The 15,303-nt window shown below is 38.0% G+C and overlaps 1 protein-coding gene across 1 annotated transcript; it reads right to left on the bottom strand.

Moving 5' to 3' along the window:
- Positions 1-3,741: 3,741 nt before the first annotated feature.
- LOC148570546 (uncharacterized) lies at positions 3,742-7,574 on the bottom strand. Its single transcript, XM_088508460.1, has 2 exons — positions 6,981-7,574; positions 3,742-3,876 (listed from the first exon to the last, which is right to left on the bottom strand). Exons 1-2 carry the CDS (start codon positions 7,572-7,574, stop codon positions 3,742-3,744), a joined length of 729 nt encoding a protein of 242 aa, XP_088364586.1.
- Between the last annotated feature and the right edge of the window lie 7,729 nt (positions 7,575-15,303).

Here is a 15,303-nt window from a genome sequence, read left to right as displayed (position 1 = left end):
GCTCAATTTTTGAGGTGGAAAGAACTTTGCCAAGAAGGCATTGACTAGCTTTTCCCAAGAGTTCAGGCTTTCTTTAGGTTGTGAATCCAACCATGTCCTAGCTCTGTCTCTTACAGCAAAAGGAAAAAGCATAAGTCTGTAGACTTCAGGGTCAACCCCATTGGTCTTGATAGTGTCACAGATTTGCAAGAATTTAGCTAAGAACTGATGAGGATCTTCCAATGGAAGTCCATGAAACTTGCAATTCTGTTGCTTTAGAGAAACTAATTGAGGCTTAAGCTCAAACTAATTTGCAATCCTTGCATTGTTGGCATTATTGTTTTCGGCTGCCATGGTTTTTTCTTCTTTGAAAAGCTTTGTTAGGCCCTCTAGAGAGAATTGTGCTTTAGCTTCTCTTAGTTTTCTCTTCAAGGTCCTTTCAGGTTCAGGATCAGCTTGAACAAATATGCCTTTATCTTTGTTCCTACTCATATGAAAGAGAAGAGAACAAGAAAGTAGGGAATCATCTATGTCACAGTACAGAGATTCCTTGAGGTGTCAGAGGAACAGAAGAATAGAAGGAGGGGGTAGATAGAAGAGAATTCGAACATATAAAGAAGGATAGAGTTCGAATTGCACCTTGAGGAGGAGTGTTAGTCCCTTAAATAGAAGGATGTGAGAAGAGGGGAAGAATTATCGAAAATAAGTTAAAAAGATTTTGAAATAATAAAAAGAAATTTGAAAATTTGATTGAGATTTTCGAAAATTAAGATTAGGAAAGAAATTAAGTGATTTTTGAAAAAGATTTTGAAATTAAAAAGAGTAAAAAGATATGATTGAGAGTAAATTTTGAAAAAGATGTGATTGAAAAGATATGATTGAGAAGATATGATTGAAAATCAAATTAAAAAGAGAAAGTTTTAAAAATTAAAGTTGATTACTTGACTAACAAGAAATTAAAAGATATGATTCTTAAAATTTAAAATTTAATCCTTTCTTAATAGGCAAGTAACAACTTGAAAATTTTGAAGTAAATCATTAATTATAGCAAGGATTTTCAAAAATAAAAAAATGGAAAGAAATTGATTTTGAAGAGATATGATTGAAAAGATATGATTTGAAAAAGATTTGATTTTGAAAAATTATGAAAATTTGAAAAAAAATTTGAATTAAAAACAAAATCTTCCCTCTAGTGTCCTCCTGGCGTTAAACGCCCAGAATGGCATCCATTCTGGCGTTTAACGCCCAAAATCCTACCTTTTTGGGCGTTAAACGCCCAGCCAGGTACCCTGGCTGGTGTTTAAACACCAGTTTTCCTTCTTCATTGGGCGTTTTGAACGCCCAGCTTTTTCTGTTTGATTCCTCTGCTGAATGTTCTAAATCTTCAATTCTCTGTATTATTGACTTGAAAAGACATAGTTTTGAGAATTTTTTTGAATTTTTCAATGATGAGAAACAATCAAAATACAACTAATCTTAGGAAACTCAAATCAAACAAACAATGCATGCAGGACACCAAACTTAAAAATTTTCATATAAGAGACACTAACAAATTGAGAATGCATATAAGAAACAACAAAACACACAAAACAAGAGAATTTAAAGATTAGAGCAATGAAATCATCAAGAACAACTTGAAGATTAATGAAGAACATAATGCATGTAATTTTCGAAAATTATAGGTATGCAATTGACACCAAACTTAAAATTAGATATTAGACTCAAACAAGAAACATAAAATATTTTTTATTTTTATGATTTTATAAATTTTTTTGTGATTTTTTCGAAAATTGAGTGGAAAAGAAAATAAAAGGGTTCAAAAATTTTTAATAAGAGTTCCAGGAATCATTGCAATGCTAATCTAAGACTCCGGTCCAAGAATTAGACATGGCTTACTAGCCAGCCAAGCTTTCAATGAAAGCTCCGGTCCAAAACACTACACATGGCCAATGACCAGCCAAGCTTTAGCAGATCATTGCTAACAACATCAAAATTGATAGAAATCAACAAGCTCTTGCGATGATAAGTTGAAACCTCGGTCCAATAAGATTAGACATGGCTTCACATTCAGCCAAACTTCAACAAATCATCTTGAAACTCTAGAATTCATTCTTAAAAACTCTGAAGAACAAAATAGAAAAAAATATTTTTTTTCTTGAATTTTTCGAAAATAAAAATAAAATAAAATTACCTAATCTAAGCAACAAGATGAACCGTTAGTTTTTCAAACTCGAACAATCCCCGGCAACGGTGCCAAAAACTTGGTGCACGAAATTGTGATCATCAACAATGGCGCCAAAGGACTTGGAGCTCTTAAACGTGAATCACACTTTGTCACAATTCTGCACAACTAACCAGCAAGTGCACTGGGTCGTCCAAGTAATACCTTACGTGAGTAAGGGTCGATCCCACGGAGACTGTCGGCTGGAAGCAAGCTATGGTCACCTTGTAAATCTCAGTCAGGCTAATTCAGATGGTGATGGAGAATTGATAATTAAAAGATAAATAAAACATAAAATAAAGATAGAGATACTTATGTAATTCATTGGTGAGAATTTCAGATAACCGTATGAAGATGCTTTGTTCCCCCTGAACCTCTGCTTTCCTATTGCCTTCTTCCAACCATTCATACTCCTTTCCATGGCAAGCTTTATGTTGGGCATCACCGTTGTCAATGGCTACTTCCCGTCCTCTCAGTGAAAACGTTCCAAATGCGCTGTCACCGAACGGCTAATCATCTGTCGATTCTCGATCTTGTTGGAATAGGATCCATTGATCCTTTTGCGTCTGTCACACGCCCAACAATCGCAAGTTTGAAGCTCGTCACAGTCATCCCTTCCCAGATCGTACTCAGAATACCACAGACAAGGTTTAGACGTTCCGGATCTCAGGAATGGCCGCCAATAATTCTAGCCTATACCACGAAGGTTCCAATCTTAGATCAGAAACCCAAGAGATACACATTCAAGCTTGTTTGCATGTAGAACGGAAGTGGTTGTCAGTCACGCGTTCATAGGTGAGAATGGTAATGAGTGTCACATAATCATCACATTCATCATGTTCTTGGGTGCGAATGAATATCTTGGAGAAGTAATATAGTTGAATTGAATAGAAAAACAGTAGTACTTTGCATTAATTCATGAAGAACAGCAGAGCTCCACACCTTAATCTATGGTGTGTAGAAACTCCACCGTTGAAAATACATAAGAACAAGGTCTAGGCATGGCCATGAGGCCAGCCTCCCAAAAGCGTGAAAAGGTCTATCCAAGTATAAGACTTCTCAACGATGAAAATACAATAGCAAAAGGTCCTATTTATAGAGAACTAGTAGCCTAGGGTTTACAGAAATAAGTAATTAATGCAGAAATCTTCTTCCGGACCCACTTGGTGTGTGCTTGGGCTGAGCATTGAAGCTTCCATGTGTAGAGACTTTTCTTGGAGTTAAACGCCAACTTTTGTGCCAGTTTGGGCGTTTAACTCCAGCTTTTGTGCCAGTTCTGGCGTTAAACGCCAGAATTCTTGAGCTGACTTGGAACGCCGGTTTGGGCCATCAAATCTTGGGCAAAGTATAGACTATTATATATTTCTGGAAAGCCCAGGATGTCTATTTTCCAACACAATTGAGAGCGTGCCAATTGGGCTTCTGTAGCTCATAGTGAAGTCCAGAAGAGTGATTTTTATTTAAAAACTAATAAAAATATAATAAAAACTAACTAAAATATACTAAAAACATACCAAAAACAATGCCAAAAAGTGTATAAATTATCCGCTCATCACCTTTCCAGTCAGAGCAAACCAAACGAACAGCTCAATTCTTGGTGGAACTAGGCCTTTCCAAACTGTCCTTGTAAAGCTGTAACTCGCTGTGTCCTCCGAAATTATTTCTGCCTGCAGCACCTGCACAAAGGAGTTAGTAGAAAATAAGCCTTTTTTATCAAATTTTCATACAACTCTATCCTCTCTGTCATAAGCAAGATTTATCACTCTCAAAGTATCATGCATCTGGTTCACTAGATCCAACTCCCATTGGAATAGCTCTCGCCTCCATTGGAAGTTCCATCTCCACTCTAGCCCATCCCAAAACCCACAATCCCCTATCACGGATCCTGTTTGGGTTGAAACCGAGAAGAGCCTAGGATATTGATCTTTCAGAGAGCCGCCACGCAGCCATACATCCTCCCAAAACCGTGTTCTTCTACCATCACCGATATCCATAGACAACCCAGTAATCATTTTTTGTTTAACTTGTTGATCCTTAAACTGTAAATGGCAGATATCCTTCCACGGCCCCCCTCGGGAAGGTAATGCCTGGGATGATAGCATCACATTTGGGTTTAGGTTATTACAAGAGCAAACCACCTTCTTCCATAAGGGGCAATCCTCCTTTGAAAAATGCCACCACCACTTAAATAGGAGGGCTATGTTTCGCACCATGGCATCCCCGACGCCTAACCCGCCAAACTTTTTGGGAGCCTGCACCACCTCCCACCTGACCATGGCTATACCATTCCTTCCATCCTCCTTGCTCCAGAGAAACCTTCTCTGTAAGGAAATCAACTTCTCTGCAACTGCCTTTGGCATTTTATATAAACTCAAGAAATAGACAGGAAGGCTGTTCAATACAGATTTAATCAGCACCAGCTTACCGGCTTTATTGAGAACCTTGGCTTTCCACATGCCTAGTTTCTCCTCCACTTTATCTATGATGGGCTTCCAAGTCTTTACCAACCTCGGATTAGCTCCTAGCGGAATTCCCAAGTACTTCACTGGAAGAGATGCTACCTTACAGCCCAGTACGTTACACATTCGTTGCACCTATTGATCCTCGCAGTTGATTGGAATCAAACTAGATTTATCAAAGTTGATGCTTAATCCCGACATCACTTCAAAGCATCGAAGAAGCATTCTATAATTCCTGATGGTCTCTTCCTCTGGGGGGCAAAATAGAACGGTATCATCCGCAAATTGAAGATGCGACAGCTCAATATGGTCTCTACCAACCAGTAGCGGTGATATACGCCTATTTCTTACTGCCTCACTGAACATCCTATGTAGAACATCAGCAACAAGTACAAACAGAAATGGAGACAGTGGATCGCCTTGTCTCAGGCTCCTTTCCATCTTAAACGGCTTAGAAGGCGACCCGTTCATCAGTACTGACATAGAACATGTGCTTACGCACTCCATAACCCAACTCCTCCATCTCCGTCCAAAGCCCATTTTTTGCAACACCAGGTCTACAAAGCTCCAGTTGACTCTATCATATGCTTTTTGGAAGTCTAGCTTTATTATAACCGCTTCCTTCTTCCTCAACTTAATCCATTGAACCGTTTCGCATGCAATAAGAGCCCCGTCATGAATCTTCTGCCCCTTAACAAAAGCACTCTGAGTCTCCCCTACTAGCCGTGGCATTATTGCTCGCATCCTCCTAACCAGAATTTTCGATATGACTTTATACACACAGCCTACCATACTAATCGGCCTCAGGTCTTTGATTTCCTTAGCCTCAGTAAACTTAGGAACCAGCGCCACCCAGGTAAGATTAGCATCTGCCGGTAACTTGGACGTTATGAAAAATTCCAACACCACTGTCGTAAAATCAGAGCCAATTTCGTTCCAGCACTTCTTTATGAAGTTCATGTTGTACCCATCACTTCCTGGTGCCTTAGAAGATTCACAGTCCCATACTGCTTCTCTAACCTCCTCAGGAGTCGGTTGTACCTCCAAAGCCAAAGCATCCTCTTCACCAATCATTTCCACTAGACCATCCCTGAACCCCACCAAAGGATACTCTTCCTGATGATATAATTTCTTATAAAAGTCCCTAATCTCAATCTTAATTCTAGGTTGATTCCTTATTAATCCTCCATTAACAAGTAACGCATCAATCCTATTGTTCCTCCTCCTCGCAGAAGCTAAGCTGTGGAAGTACCTCGTGTTCTTATCAATGTCCCTCGCATGTCTAGAGCGAGACATTTGCTTCCAATGTAGTTCTTTCCTTACATACCATTTCTCACAGCAAACCACAAGCGCCCTTCTTCTAGCCTCCATTGTTCCATCATAGACCCCATCATCCACCATATCATCAATCTTCTTAATCTCTTCTTCAAACTTCATGATTTTCTTGTCCATGTCACCAAAATTGGCTTTGTGCCACCTTCCCAGAGGAGCTGTCAAGGCCTTCAATTTATCTGTGAATTGCGCCTCTCCTAGTCCTCTCCATTCCTCCTTGACCATTCTCAGGAACCCTTCGTGTGTAAACCACGAATCAAGACTACGAAACGGCCTCGGTCCATCCCTTTGCTTGTTATCTTCCACTATGATCGGACAGTGATCAGACAAGCCTCTTGGACCCCCTCGTAACCTAGTCTCTGGAAACCTCTCAAGCCACTCCAGGTTAACCAGAACTCTATCAATTCGACTGCAGGAACGACCTCTGAACGAAATAAACTTGCGGTCAGTAATAGGCAAGTCCACTACACCCATGTCATGTATCCAATTCCTGAAGTCTTCCACTGCTAAGGATAAACTATCAGTACCTCGTCTTTCTTCCACATGTAGAATCTCATTAAAATCTCCCATGAAACAACAGGGAACCTGGCATAACCCAGCTATGTAGCTCAGCTCCTCCCATACCACAAGCTTCTCGTCTCTAATATGAGCACCATATACCAAGATAAAGGCACAATTAAAGTTATTCTTCAATAACTCCCCTTCAACACATAACCATCTCTCCCTTTTATAATTGAAACTCATCATCCCATATTAACAACAACCCACCAGATGCACCATCAGATTCAACATAGTCCCACCCTGCACAACTATTTTCCCAAATATTTGGTATATCAAATTTAGTTATTACCTGTCTTTTAGTCTCCACCAAACCTAACATATTTAATCTATACTTCCGTTTCAGTTCCTTAACCATCCTCAACTTTTCGTCACCCCTCAACCCCTAACATTTCAAGAACTAAAAATCATTTCAATAAAATATTGCACACCTTTTTATGAGTTTTTGGTCTACTCCGTCTTGCTTTTGCCTTCTGTTTTTCTATCCTTTTTTTCTGGGCAGCTTCTTCATTCAATTGTTGGAGAATCGCCATGATGTCGTCTTCTTCGTTATATAGTTCTGCTCCTGACTCCCTTGCTAGCTCCCAGGTTCTTTTATTTTCTAAATGCTGCTCCTCCAAAGTTAAGCCCCCATTATCACTGGTGTCATCCCCGTTGGTATGTGCTGCGTCCCCCACATTTTCCTTATCGTTGTAACCATTTTCGGCATTGACCACTGGTATAATTCTGTCACCATCGGCTATCAATCCCATCCCAAAGTTACCACAAACTTGATTACCTTGAGTATCTCTGCAGCTCTGTGCTGGATTAGCATAATCACTGAGCCCGTTTTCTAATCCTTCTTCTGTGCCATCAGCCCCTTGTAACACATCAGCTCCTACCTCATGAATTGAAGATCTGCACCCTCCCGCCTCCACGCCGTGTCTTCTTCTTTGAGTCATCATCAGTCCGCCGTCAAGCACCATAAGTACTGCACCATTACAGGGCTGAGGATCGTCTTCTACTTGGAGATCCCGCGACATCATCGTGCTTGCAACACCCGGTTCGAGTCGTCCTCCTCCTCTCCACGTTGCTGCTTCACCGTTCAGCCAGCCCTCACTCCCGCTCTCTTGCCCGGACCGACGCGCTTCCTCTACAGCCGCCTTAAGTGGATCTTCTCCTTGTGAGGTAGCCGTGAGATGACCCCCGTCGGATCTAGGCCGTGAGTCAGCCCCCAGTGCCTAAGATTCACCTTGCGCGGAGTCTTCCATGAGCTGTGAGGCGCACCCCTGCTGGTTCTTCCTTACCCGAACCGTTTTCCTCCGACCCAGCATGGTACCGACCCGTTCCGTGCGAATCAAGTCCTGCCCCTGATGCGGTCCCGTTCTTCCAAGCTGTTGTGTTGCTTTGGTCGGTTTTTTTTTTTAATATATATAGTAAAAATTAATTATATTAGATATATATCAAAATCAATGAGTAATAATAAAAATGAGTTAAATACATATAGCTATACATAAATATATAATAGTTAATTTTAATTTATAAATAATATTTTAATTAAAAAAATATTTACGAAAATGCGTAAGGCTCAATTTACCTACACGAAACAGGTTTTCAGGCCAATCCACACAAGGCGCACGCGAAATGCCAAGCAAGGCCATGCGAAATGGGCATTTCAGCCATGAGAATAACACACTACTAGTAGAGAAGGATAGAGAGACCTTACTTACCAAAATGAATTGAAGCTTTAAATGTATTCAAATTTAACGGTATTTCAATATCCCCTTGATAGGAACAAAAAAATAACTGCTGTCAGATTTTAAGGCTGCGATTGTTTTTAAGAATAGGACAGGATAAGACACTGAGAATAGGATAGGATAAGACACTGATTGACAGAAACATAAAATTTTGTGTTCTTGTATTTTGTTTGGTGATAAACTAAAACAAATTATGAAAATTTAATTTATTCTCATTTTTTTTCATTTAAAAAATTTGAGATGAAAAATATAACAATAAAAAATATAATTATAAAAAATTAACAAGAATAATGAAAGAAAAAATAAAAAATAAGTTATGTCTCTTTTTAGTGTCTTTGTGTCATTCCTATTAGGATGGACACAAAATACACTAATTCAGTGTCTCTGGACAAATTGTCTCTATCCATGTCTCCTCTGTCTCAGTGTCCCTGTTTCAGTATCTGTCTTTATAAACAAACGTAACCTAAATGTATTCAAATATAAATTATATCTAAGGAAGTTCTCATCTTGTTTAAGTATTTAATTAAATCGATATCTCAAGAAAATTGTATGAATATTAGTTTATGAGAAAATATAAGTAACTTATATTTTGTTTAATATTGTAGAATATATATGAAACACGATGACCAACTTGGTTGACATGAATTGAACACCGTTCCATCAGATAATCCTTCCTAAAAGTAAAAGATTAAAAATGAAGAAATGATAAAGTTAATAAAGAAAGCTAATGATTTATTTACTGCTTACAATAATGACTAATGACATCAGAGGGGCCGAATATGTATATCATTATTAAACGCATCATCAGTGGGTGACATTTGATTTGAGTCCTCATCTCGCGTCGCATTATGAATCCTGCATTGAGAAAGTTTAATTAGCTTTCTATAATTGATTTCCATTTAGTTGAAGTTAGAAAGAGTTCTATATTGTGACTAAATCATATGACATTTTATATAAGAAATAGACTTTAGAATACATCATTATATGAGTTAAAGAAACTCTTAATTATTACTACAATGATATAATGCCATTTCTAATTAAACTTTGCTAAATTACATATTCAGTTCTAGGTGAAAGTGTTTATACTAATAGTTTTGAATTATAGTGTTATTTATCTAAATGGCAGTACATATTTAAAGAGGGAAAGAAAAAAAAAATGAAAACTGTTGTGAGATTTAGATGGATAGATAGAAATAGAACTAGAAAATTATAAGAGAAAGTAAGAGATCCGTAAGAACCTGATTTTTCGTAAATAAATTTTTTTAGTTATTTTAAAATTTATTTTGCAAAATTTCGAATCACGGCTCAATAAGAAATAGTGAGGCTAGTCCAATGGTAAAAAAAAAAAACAAAAATTAAAAAAAAGAAAAAAATTAAATAGAAAAAGACCATCAATAAGGTTAAAATTGGTTTTATGAGGGTAATTAATTCCTCTAAGTCATGTTTAACTAGTAAATAATAAATATTAGCTTACTATTAATTTATTTTTTTTACTAGAGACTTTTTGAGCTAGAAATTCACTTTTAGTGACAGTTTTGCGTGCGCCGATAAAAATTCTTGTAATCGAAAACTTCGAAACTAGTGGTAAAAATAATTTCTACCTTGGTAATTGTGTCCGAAGATTAATATTAGCTATCCATTCATGATTTATTTCCTTAAGAATAAATCTTAGCCATTAATTATTTCACCACACGGTAAAATTTACTCCCAACCGAATTTTTGACTAGTATTCCACAAACGACTCCTAGAGGCCCCAAATCTTCTTACTTGCCACCCAAGTAACTTGTCTCTCCTTCTCAGCCTCTAGGCCGAGACTATTTCAGCCTTTCATCCCTCTCTGCTGTGCTTTTAACCTCGAATAACTAACTGCGATTAATTGCAGATAAGCTCAATATGCAAGCGCTGATCAAACTTCCTCGTTTTCACGCTCCTTATTCATTAAAGCCCAGCTCTTAACTATGAAAACTTTAGACTCTTTTACCATTATAAATTCAGCAAGACTTTGATTTTTTATTTAAGGAAGCATTGGCCACAAAATTCACAAAACACTTTACACATTTTTACACTCTTTTAACCGAATTCTTGAGAGAGAAAGAGAGAAAATTCTTGCACTTTTTCTCTGACCCCCAGCCCCTATTTCAACTCTTCTTCTATTGTTTTTCATGTGTTCTTCAAGTACTCAATCCATACAAATACAAACTCTTGTCTGTTTTCGCTAATTCTTGTGTTTATACCGAAATTTCGGCTAGGTAAACTCTTGATTCTTTCTCGTTTCTTTTTTAAAAAAAAATAGTAGCCATGGTGAATTCTTACTCTCCTCCATGTATAGATAACTCCTCTTGAAGCACCCATAGAGCACGCCTAAGGAGTTAGAGAGATTCGATCTCAAAGTGGTTGAATTTTGACGTTTTTGCGTACTTTCGGCCAAAAAGAAAACTACACCATCACCAGCTGTGTTCCTTCCCTTGTGTGCACGTTTTATAGTGTATGAAAGGTTTAATAACTGAATGACATAAGAGGTAAGAGTTAAGATTATTTAGAGTATGTTTATGCTTGTTTTTTGGTATTCATATGAGCCACTTTGTGGTGATCTTGTACTTGATTCTTAATTTTAAAATTCAGTGATGTTTCTCTATTTTAGGACTATTATTTGAGTAATACATGAAGCTTATTTACCTCTGGAAATTGTGTAAAATCACCGAAATTATTTGGAACACTTGGGGTTTAAGTTTCAAGTCTTAAAAGTCACTAAAAGTGCATAAAAATGAAAAACTGGACCCCTGAAAATTTAGTCACTAAATGATCATGAAAGTCACGTGTATAAGAGTTAATAAGAGGTTATAAAACTGATTTTAATCCTATGAAACAAAGGTGTAAAAGTAAAAAGGGTGTTATGGTCATTTTTGGATAAAAAGAGGGTTAAAAATATAATTTAATTGAAAGATAAGTACAATTATGAGCTTAGTATCATTAAGAATAAATTAGTAATTATATAAATTAATTGAGTCAAAATTATAATTACAATAAAGTTTTGGGCCTAAATAAAAGCTTTAGTAAAAATTAGAAGTAAAACGGTAAAAAGTGGTAACTAGAATAAGTAAACAAATTATTAAAGGATCAAATGATCTTTTAGGTCCCTAAGAATAGAATTGGTATTAACTAAAAGTATTATAGATAATTTGGTAATAGAAAAATATTAAGATTAACACGGTAACATTTTGATAGTAAATCAGGTTAAACGGTAAAACTAGAGTACTTAGGGGCATATTAATAATTTTAGGCATAAAGTCAAAATTAAAAATTATTAACTAACTTAATGAAGGGTAAGAAGGTCTTTTAGGAAAAAAATATATGAGGGTAAAATATATGAGAGCGCGCCATTTGGACTTCTGTACCTCCAGAAAAGCTCTTTCAAGTGCACGAAGGTCAGATCTTAACAGCATCTGCAGTGCTTTCTCTGTCTCTGAATCAGACTTTTGCTCAAACTCCTTAATTTCAGTCAGAAAATACCTGAAATTACATGAAAAAACACAAACTCATAGTAGAATCCAAAAATGTGAATTTTGCACGAAAACCTATAAAAAACATAATAAAACTTAATGAAAACTATATGAAAATGATGCCAAAAAGCGTATAAAATATCCACTCATCAGAACACCAAACTTAAACTGTTGCTTGTTCCCAAGCAACCAAAAACTCAGTAGGATAAAAAGAAATAGAAGGATGCAATAAATTTCGGAGTTCTCAATGAAGTTCAGTTTCAATTAAATGAGCGGGACTAGTAACTTTTTGCTTCTGAATAGTTTTGGCACCTCACTTTCAATTGAAGCTCAGAATAGTTGGCATCTCTAGGAACTTAGAATCTAGATGATATTATTGATTCTCCTAGTTAAGTTCTTTTTTATTCTTGAACACAGCTTCTTTAGAGTCTTGGTCGTGACCCTAAGTACTTTGTTTTCTAATATTACCACCAGATACATAAATGCCACGACACTTTAACTGGGTGAACCCCTTAGGATTGTGACTTAGTTTTACTAGAGTCCCCAGCCAGTGGTGTCCAGAGTTCTTAAGCGTTGCTTTGGACCACGACTTTAACTGTTCAGTCTCAAGTTTTTCACTTGACACCTTCACACCACAAGCATATAGTTAGGGAAGCAGTTCATTTGAACTGCCTAGGCTAAGATGTTTCTATTAGGCCCTCCTGACCATTGATGCTCAAAGCCTTGGATCCTTGCTCTTGCCTTTTGGTTTAAAGAGCTATTGTCTTTTTTTACTTTTTTTTTTTTTCTTTTTCTGCTTGCTATATATATTTTTTTTCACATTTTTTTTCGCATGCTGATTTTTCTTGCTTCAAGAATCAATTTTAGGATTTTTCAGATCACCAATAATATTTCACTTTTATCCTCATTCTTTCAAGAGCCAACATCTTAACTCCAACATCAAATATGCACTGTTTATTCATACATTCAGAAAACAAAAGCAATGCCACAACATCAAATAATTGAACTATTCTTAATATATAACTCGAAATTCATGCATCTTACTTTTCTTTTTCAAATAAAATTTTTTCTTTTAAGCAAGGTGAGAGATGCATGGAATAATTCATAGCTTTAAGACATAAAGATAGATGATCATGCACTAGAAACAGACAGTAAAACAAAATACATGAAAAACAGAAAAATAACATAAGCAAACAGGAGATAAAAGGAACGGATCCACGTTAGTAACGGCGACTATTGCTCCCTCTAGAGAAGCCAATGGACCGCTTGATCTCTTCTATGTTACGCCCCTGTCTCTGTTGTTCTTCTCTCATGGCTCTTTGATCTTCTCTTATGTCATGGAGGATTGTGGAGTGCTCTTGATGTCCCATCCTTAGTTGATCCATGCTAGAGCTCAATTCTCCTAGAGAAGTGTGCAATTGGTCCCAAAAAATTTTTTGAGGAGGAAAATACATCCTTGAGGCTTCTCAAGGATTTCTTGTTGAGGCGGCTCCACATGCTCTTGCGGTGGTCTATGTGCCGGTTCTCTAACATGCTCTATCCTTCTTTTAGTGATGGGCTTGTCCTTCTCAATGGAGATGTCTCCTTTTATTACAATTCCAGCTGAATTGCATAGGTGACATATAAGGTGGGGAAAAGTGGAGGCAAGTGCCTTTCCCTTCCTCTTCCTTGAGGTTTCACCAGTCTTTGGTGCTATACTTAGGAGTGGTAGAAGTCAAAAAGCAAAGGTTTTGCAACACCAAACTTAAGAGTTTTGTTTGTCCTCGAGCAAATATGAACAATTGGGAATGAGAGAGTAGAAGGAGAAGAAGAAAGAGGGAGAGATAAGAGGGTGAGGTAGGTGGGGTAGGTGGAGTTTCTGTGGGACCCACTGGTCTTGGGAGGCTAGGAAATTTGAATTCCCTGCCCCTTGTGGAATTTGAACGCCTAGCTCTTGCTCCTGGTTGGCATTCAACGCTAGCTTGATGCTCCTTATAAGACGTTGAACCCCCATTGGGGTGCTCCTTCCTGGCGTTTAATGCTAGGTCTGTGCCTCTGCTTGGGTGTTGAACGCCCAGGGTCTGCCCCTGATTGGCGTTCAACACCAGGTTTTTGGCCCATCACTGGCGTTCAACGCCAGCAGGGTCTCTACTCCAGGGTGTTCTATTTCCAACTCTAACTGTCTCTATTTCTGTTCTAACTACGACACATGATCACAAACATTAAAAAGCAAGGAAAAACTTTAAAAATAAACTAAAATAAACTCAAATGAAAATAAACAAAAGAAATAAGAACAGAAATACTTTACTCATTGTTGGGTTGCCTCCCGACAAGCGCTTCTTTAATGTCATTAGCTTGATGGACAGCTCCTTTCAAGGAGGAAGGTAGTCATAGAGGATTAAACTCTTAATCCTTACTGAGAGCGTCCTTTCGGTGCTCTCATGGATTAGCTCAATACGCTCAAGAGACAGGCTTTGGTTCACTGCATGAGGCAGGGTTGGGTTTGCAGCAATATGTTGGTGTCCCTTAGTGCCATTTTCCTCTTCCATGGTGAATACTATGATGAGATAAGTGAATATTACCGTCTTCCATGGTGAAAAGCCTTCAGTAGGGATATTTCTGTTTTTCCAACCCCTAGGCATCTTCCTTTTGGGGCCTTCCTCCTTGGTGGATAGTGTACATCCAATACCAAACTTACATTTAGTCTTAGGAGGGATTGAATTGGTTTCAATCGAGAGGGGAGGCTTGAATGCTAAATCCTTTATGCAAGTGCCTCTCTTGTCCGGGGGTAATGGAGGGTGAACAACCTCGAACACCATCCAGTCCTCATGCAAGGTAATCCTTGTTTCTTGTGCCTCTTAGATTCCCAGCTTCTTCATCACAGATGAATGTATCAGATATAGACTCAAGCTAAGATCATACAGGACCTTGTTAAAAGTGATCTTTCTAATAGGACATAGGAGCTAAAATCTCCCTATGTCTAGCATCTTCCTTGGTAGTTCATTCTGGACTAAAGCACTACACTCTTTAGTCAGTACCACAGTCTCATCTTCTGGTTCTGTTTGCATGCCTAGGAAAGGTAGCATTTGAGGCTCTTTTACCTCTGCAAGGGCGAGCTCTGTGGTAATCACAAGCTCCTCTTGCATGCCCAGAGAAGAATCAACTTGAGGTTCCTTCTCTTCTATAGGGGCGTGCTCAATGGTATTCTCAGGATCCTCCTGGCCCTTGATTGCCTTCAGTCCCTCAGTAGCAAGCTCCTGAGGTTCGGCCTCCTTGGTGAAGACTACTGTTCCACTTTCTTTTAAGGTCTCCTTCCCAGAGAGCATCAAGCTTTTTGTGAAGGCCTTATAGGGATGCACCTCCTCAAACAACTCAGTAAGAGGAATATTACCCTGCTCAGGTGTCCACTGGTCGTGGGTGTTAATGTCTCATTGAGGGTAGTTACCACTCATATCACTAGGAGCATTATAAATCTCTGCAGGGGGTGCGGCTACAGTCTCCATGTCTAGAACTTCTGTCCTAACTGGGGTCTCCTCACA

Source organism: Arachis ipaensis, chromosome B3 (genome assembly GCF_059453495.1).
Source record: "Arachis ipaensis isolate K30076 ecotype BB chromosome B3, ASM5945349v1, whole genome shotgun sequence".
Classification (NCBI taxonomy): Eukaryota; Viridiplantae; Streptophyta; class Magnoliopsida; order Fabales; family Fabaceae; genus Arachis; species Arachis ipaensis.
The sequence above is the reverse complement of the archived record's forward strand: the minus strand, read 5'-3'. Positions and strand labels throughout refer to the sequence as shown.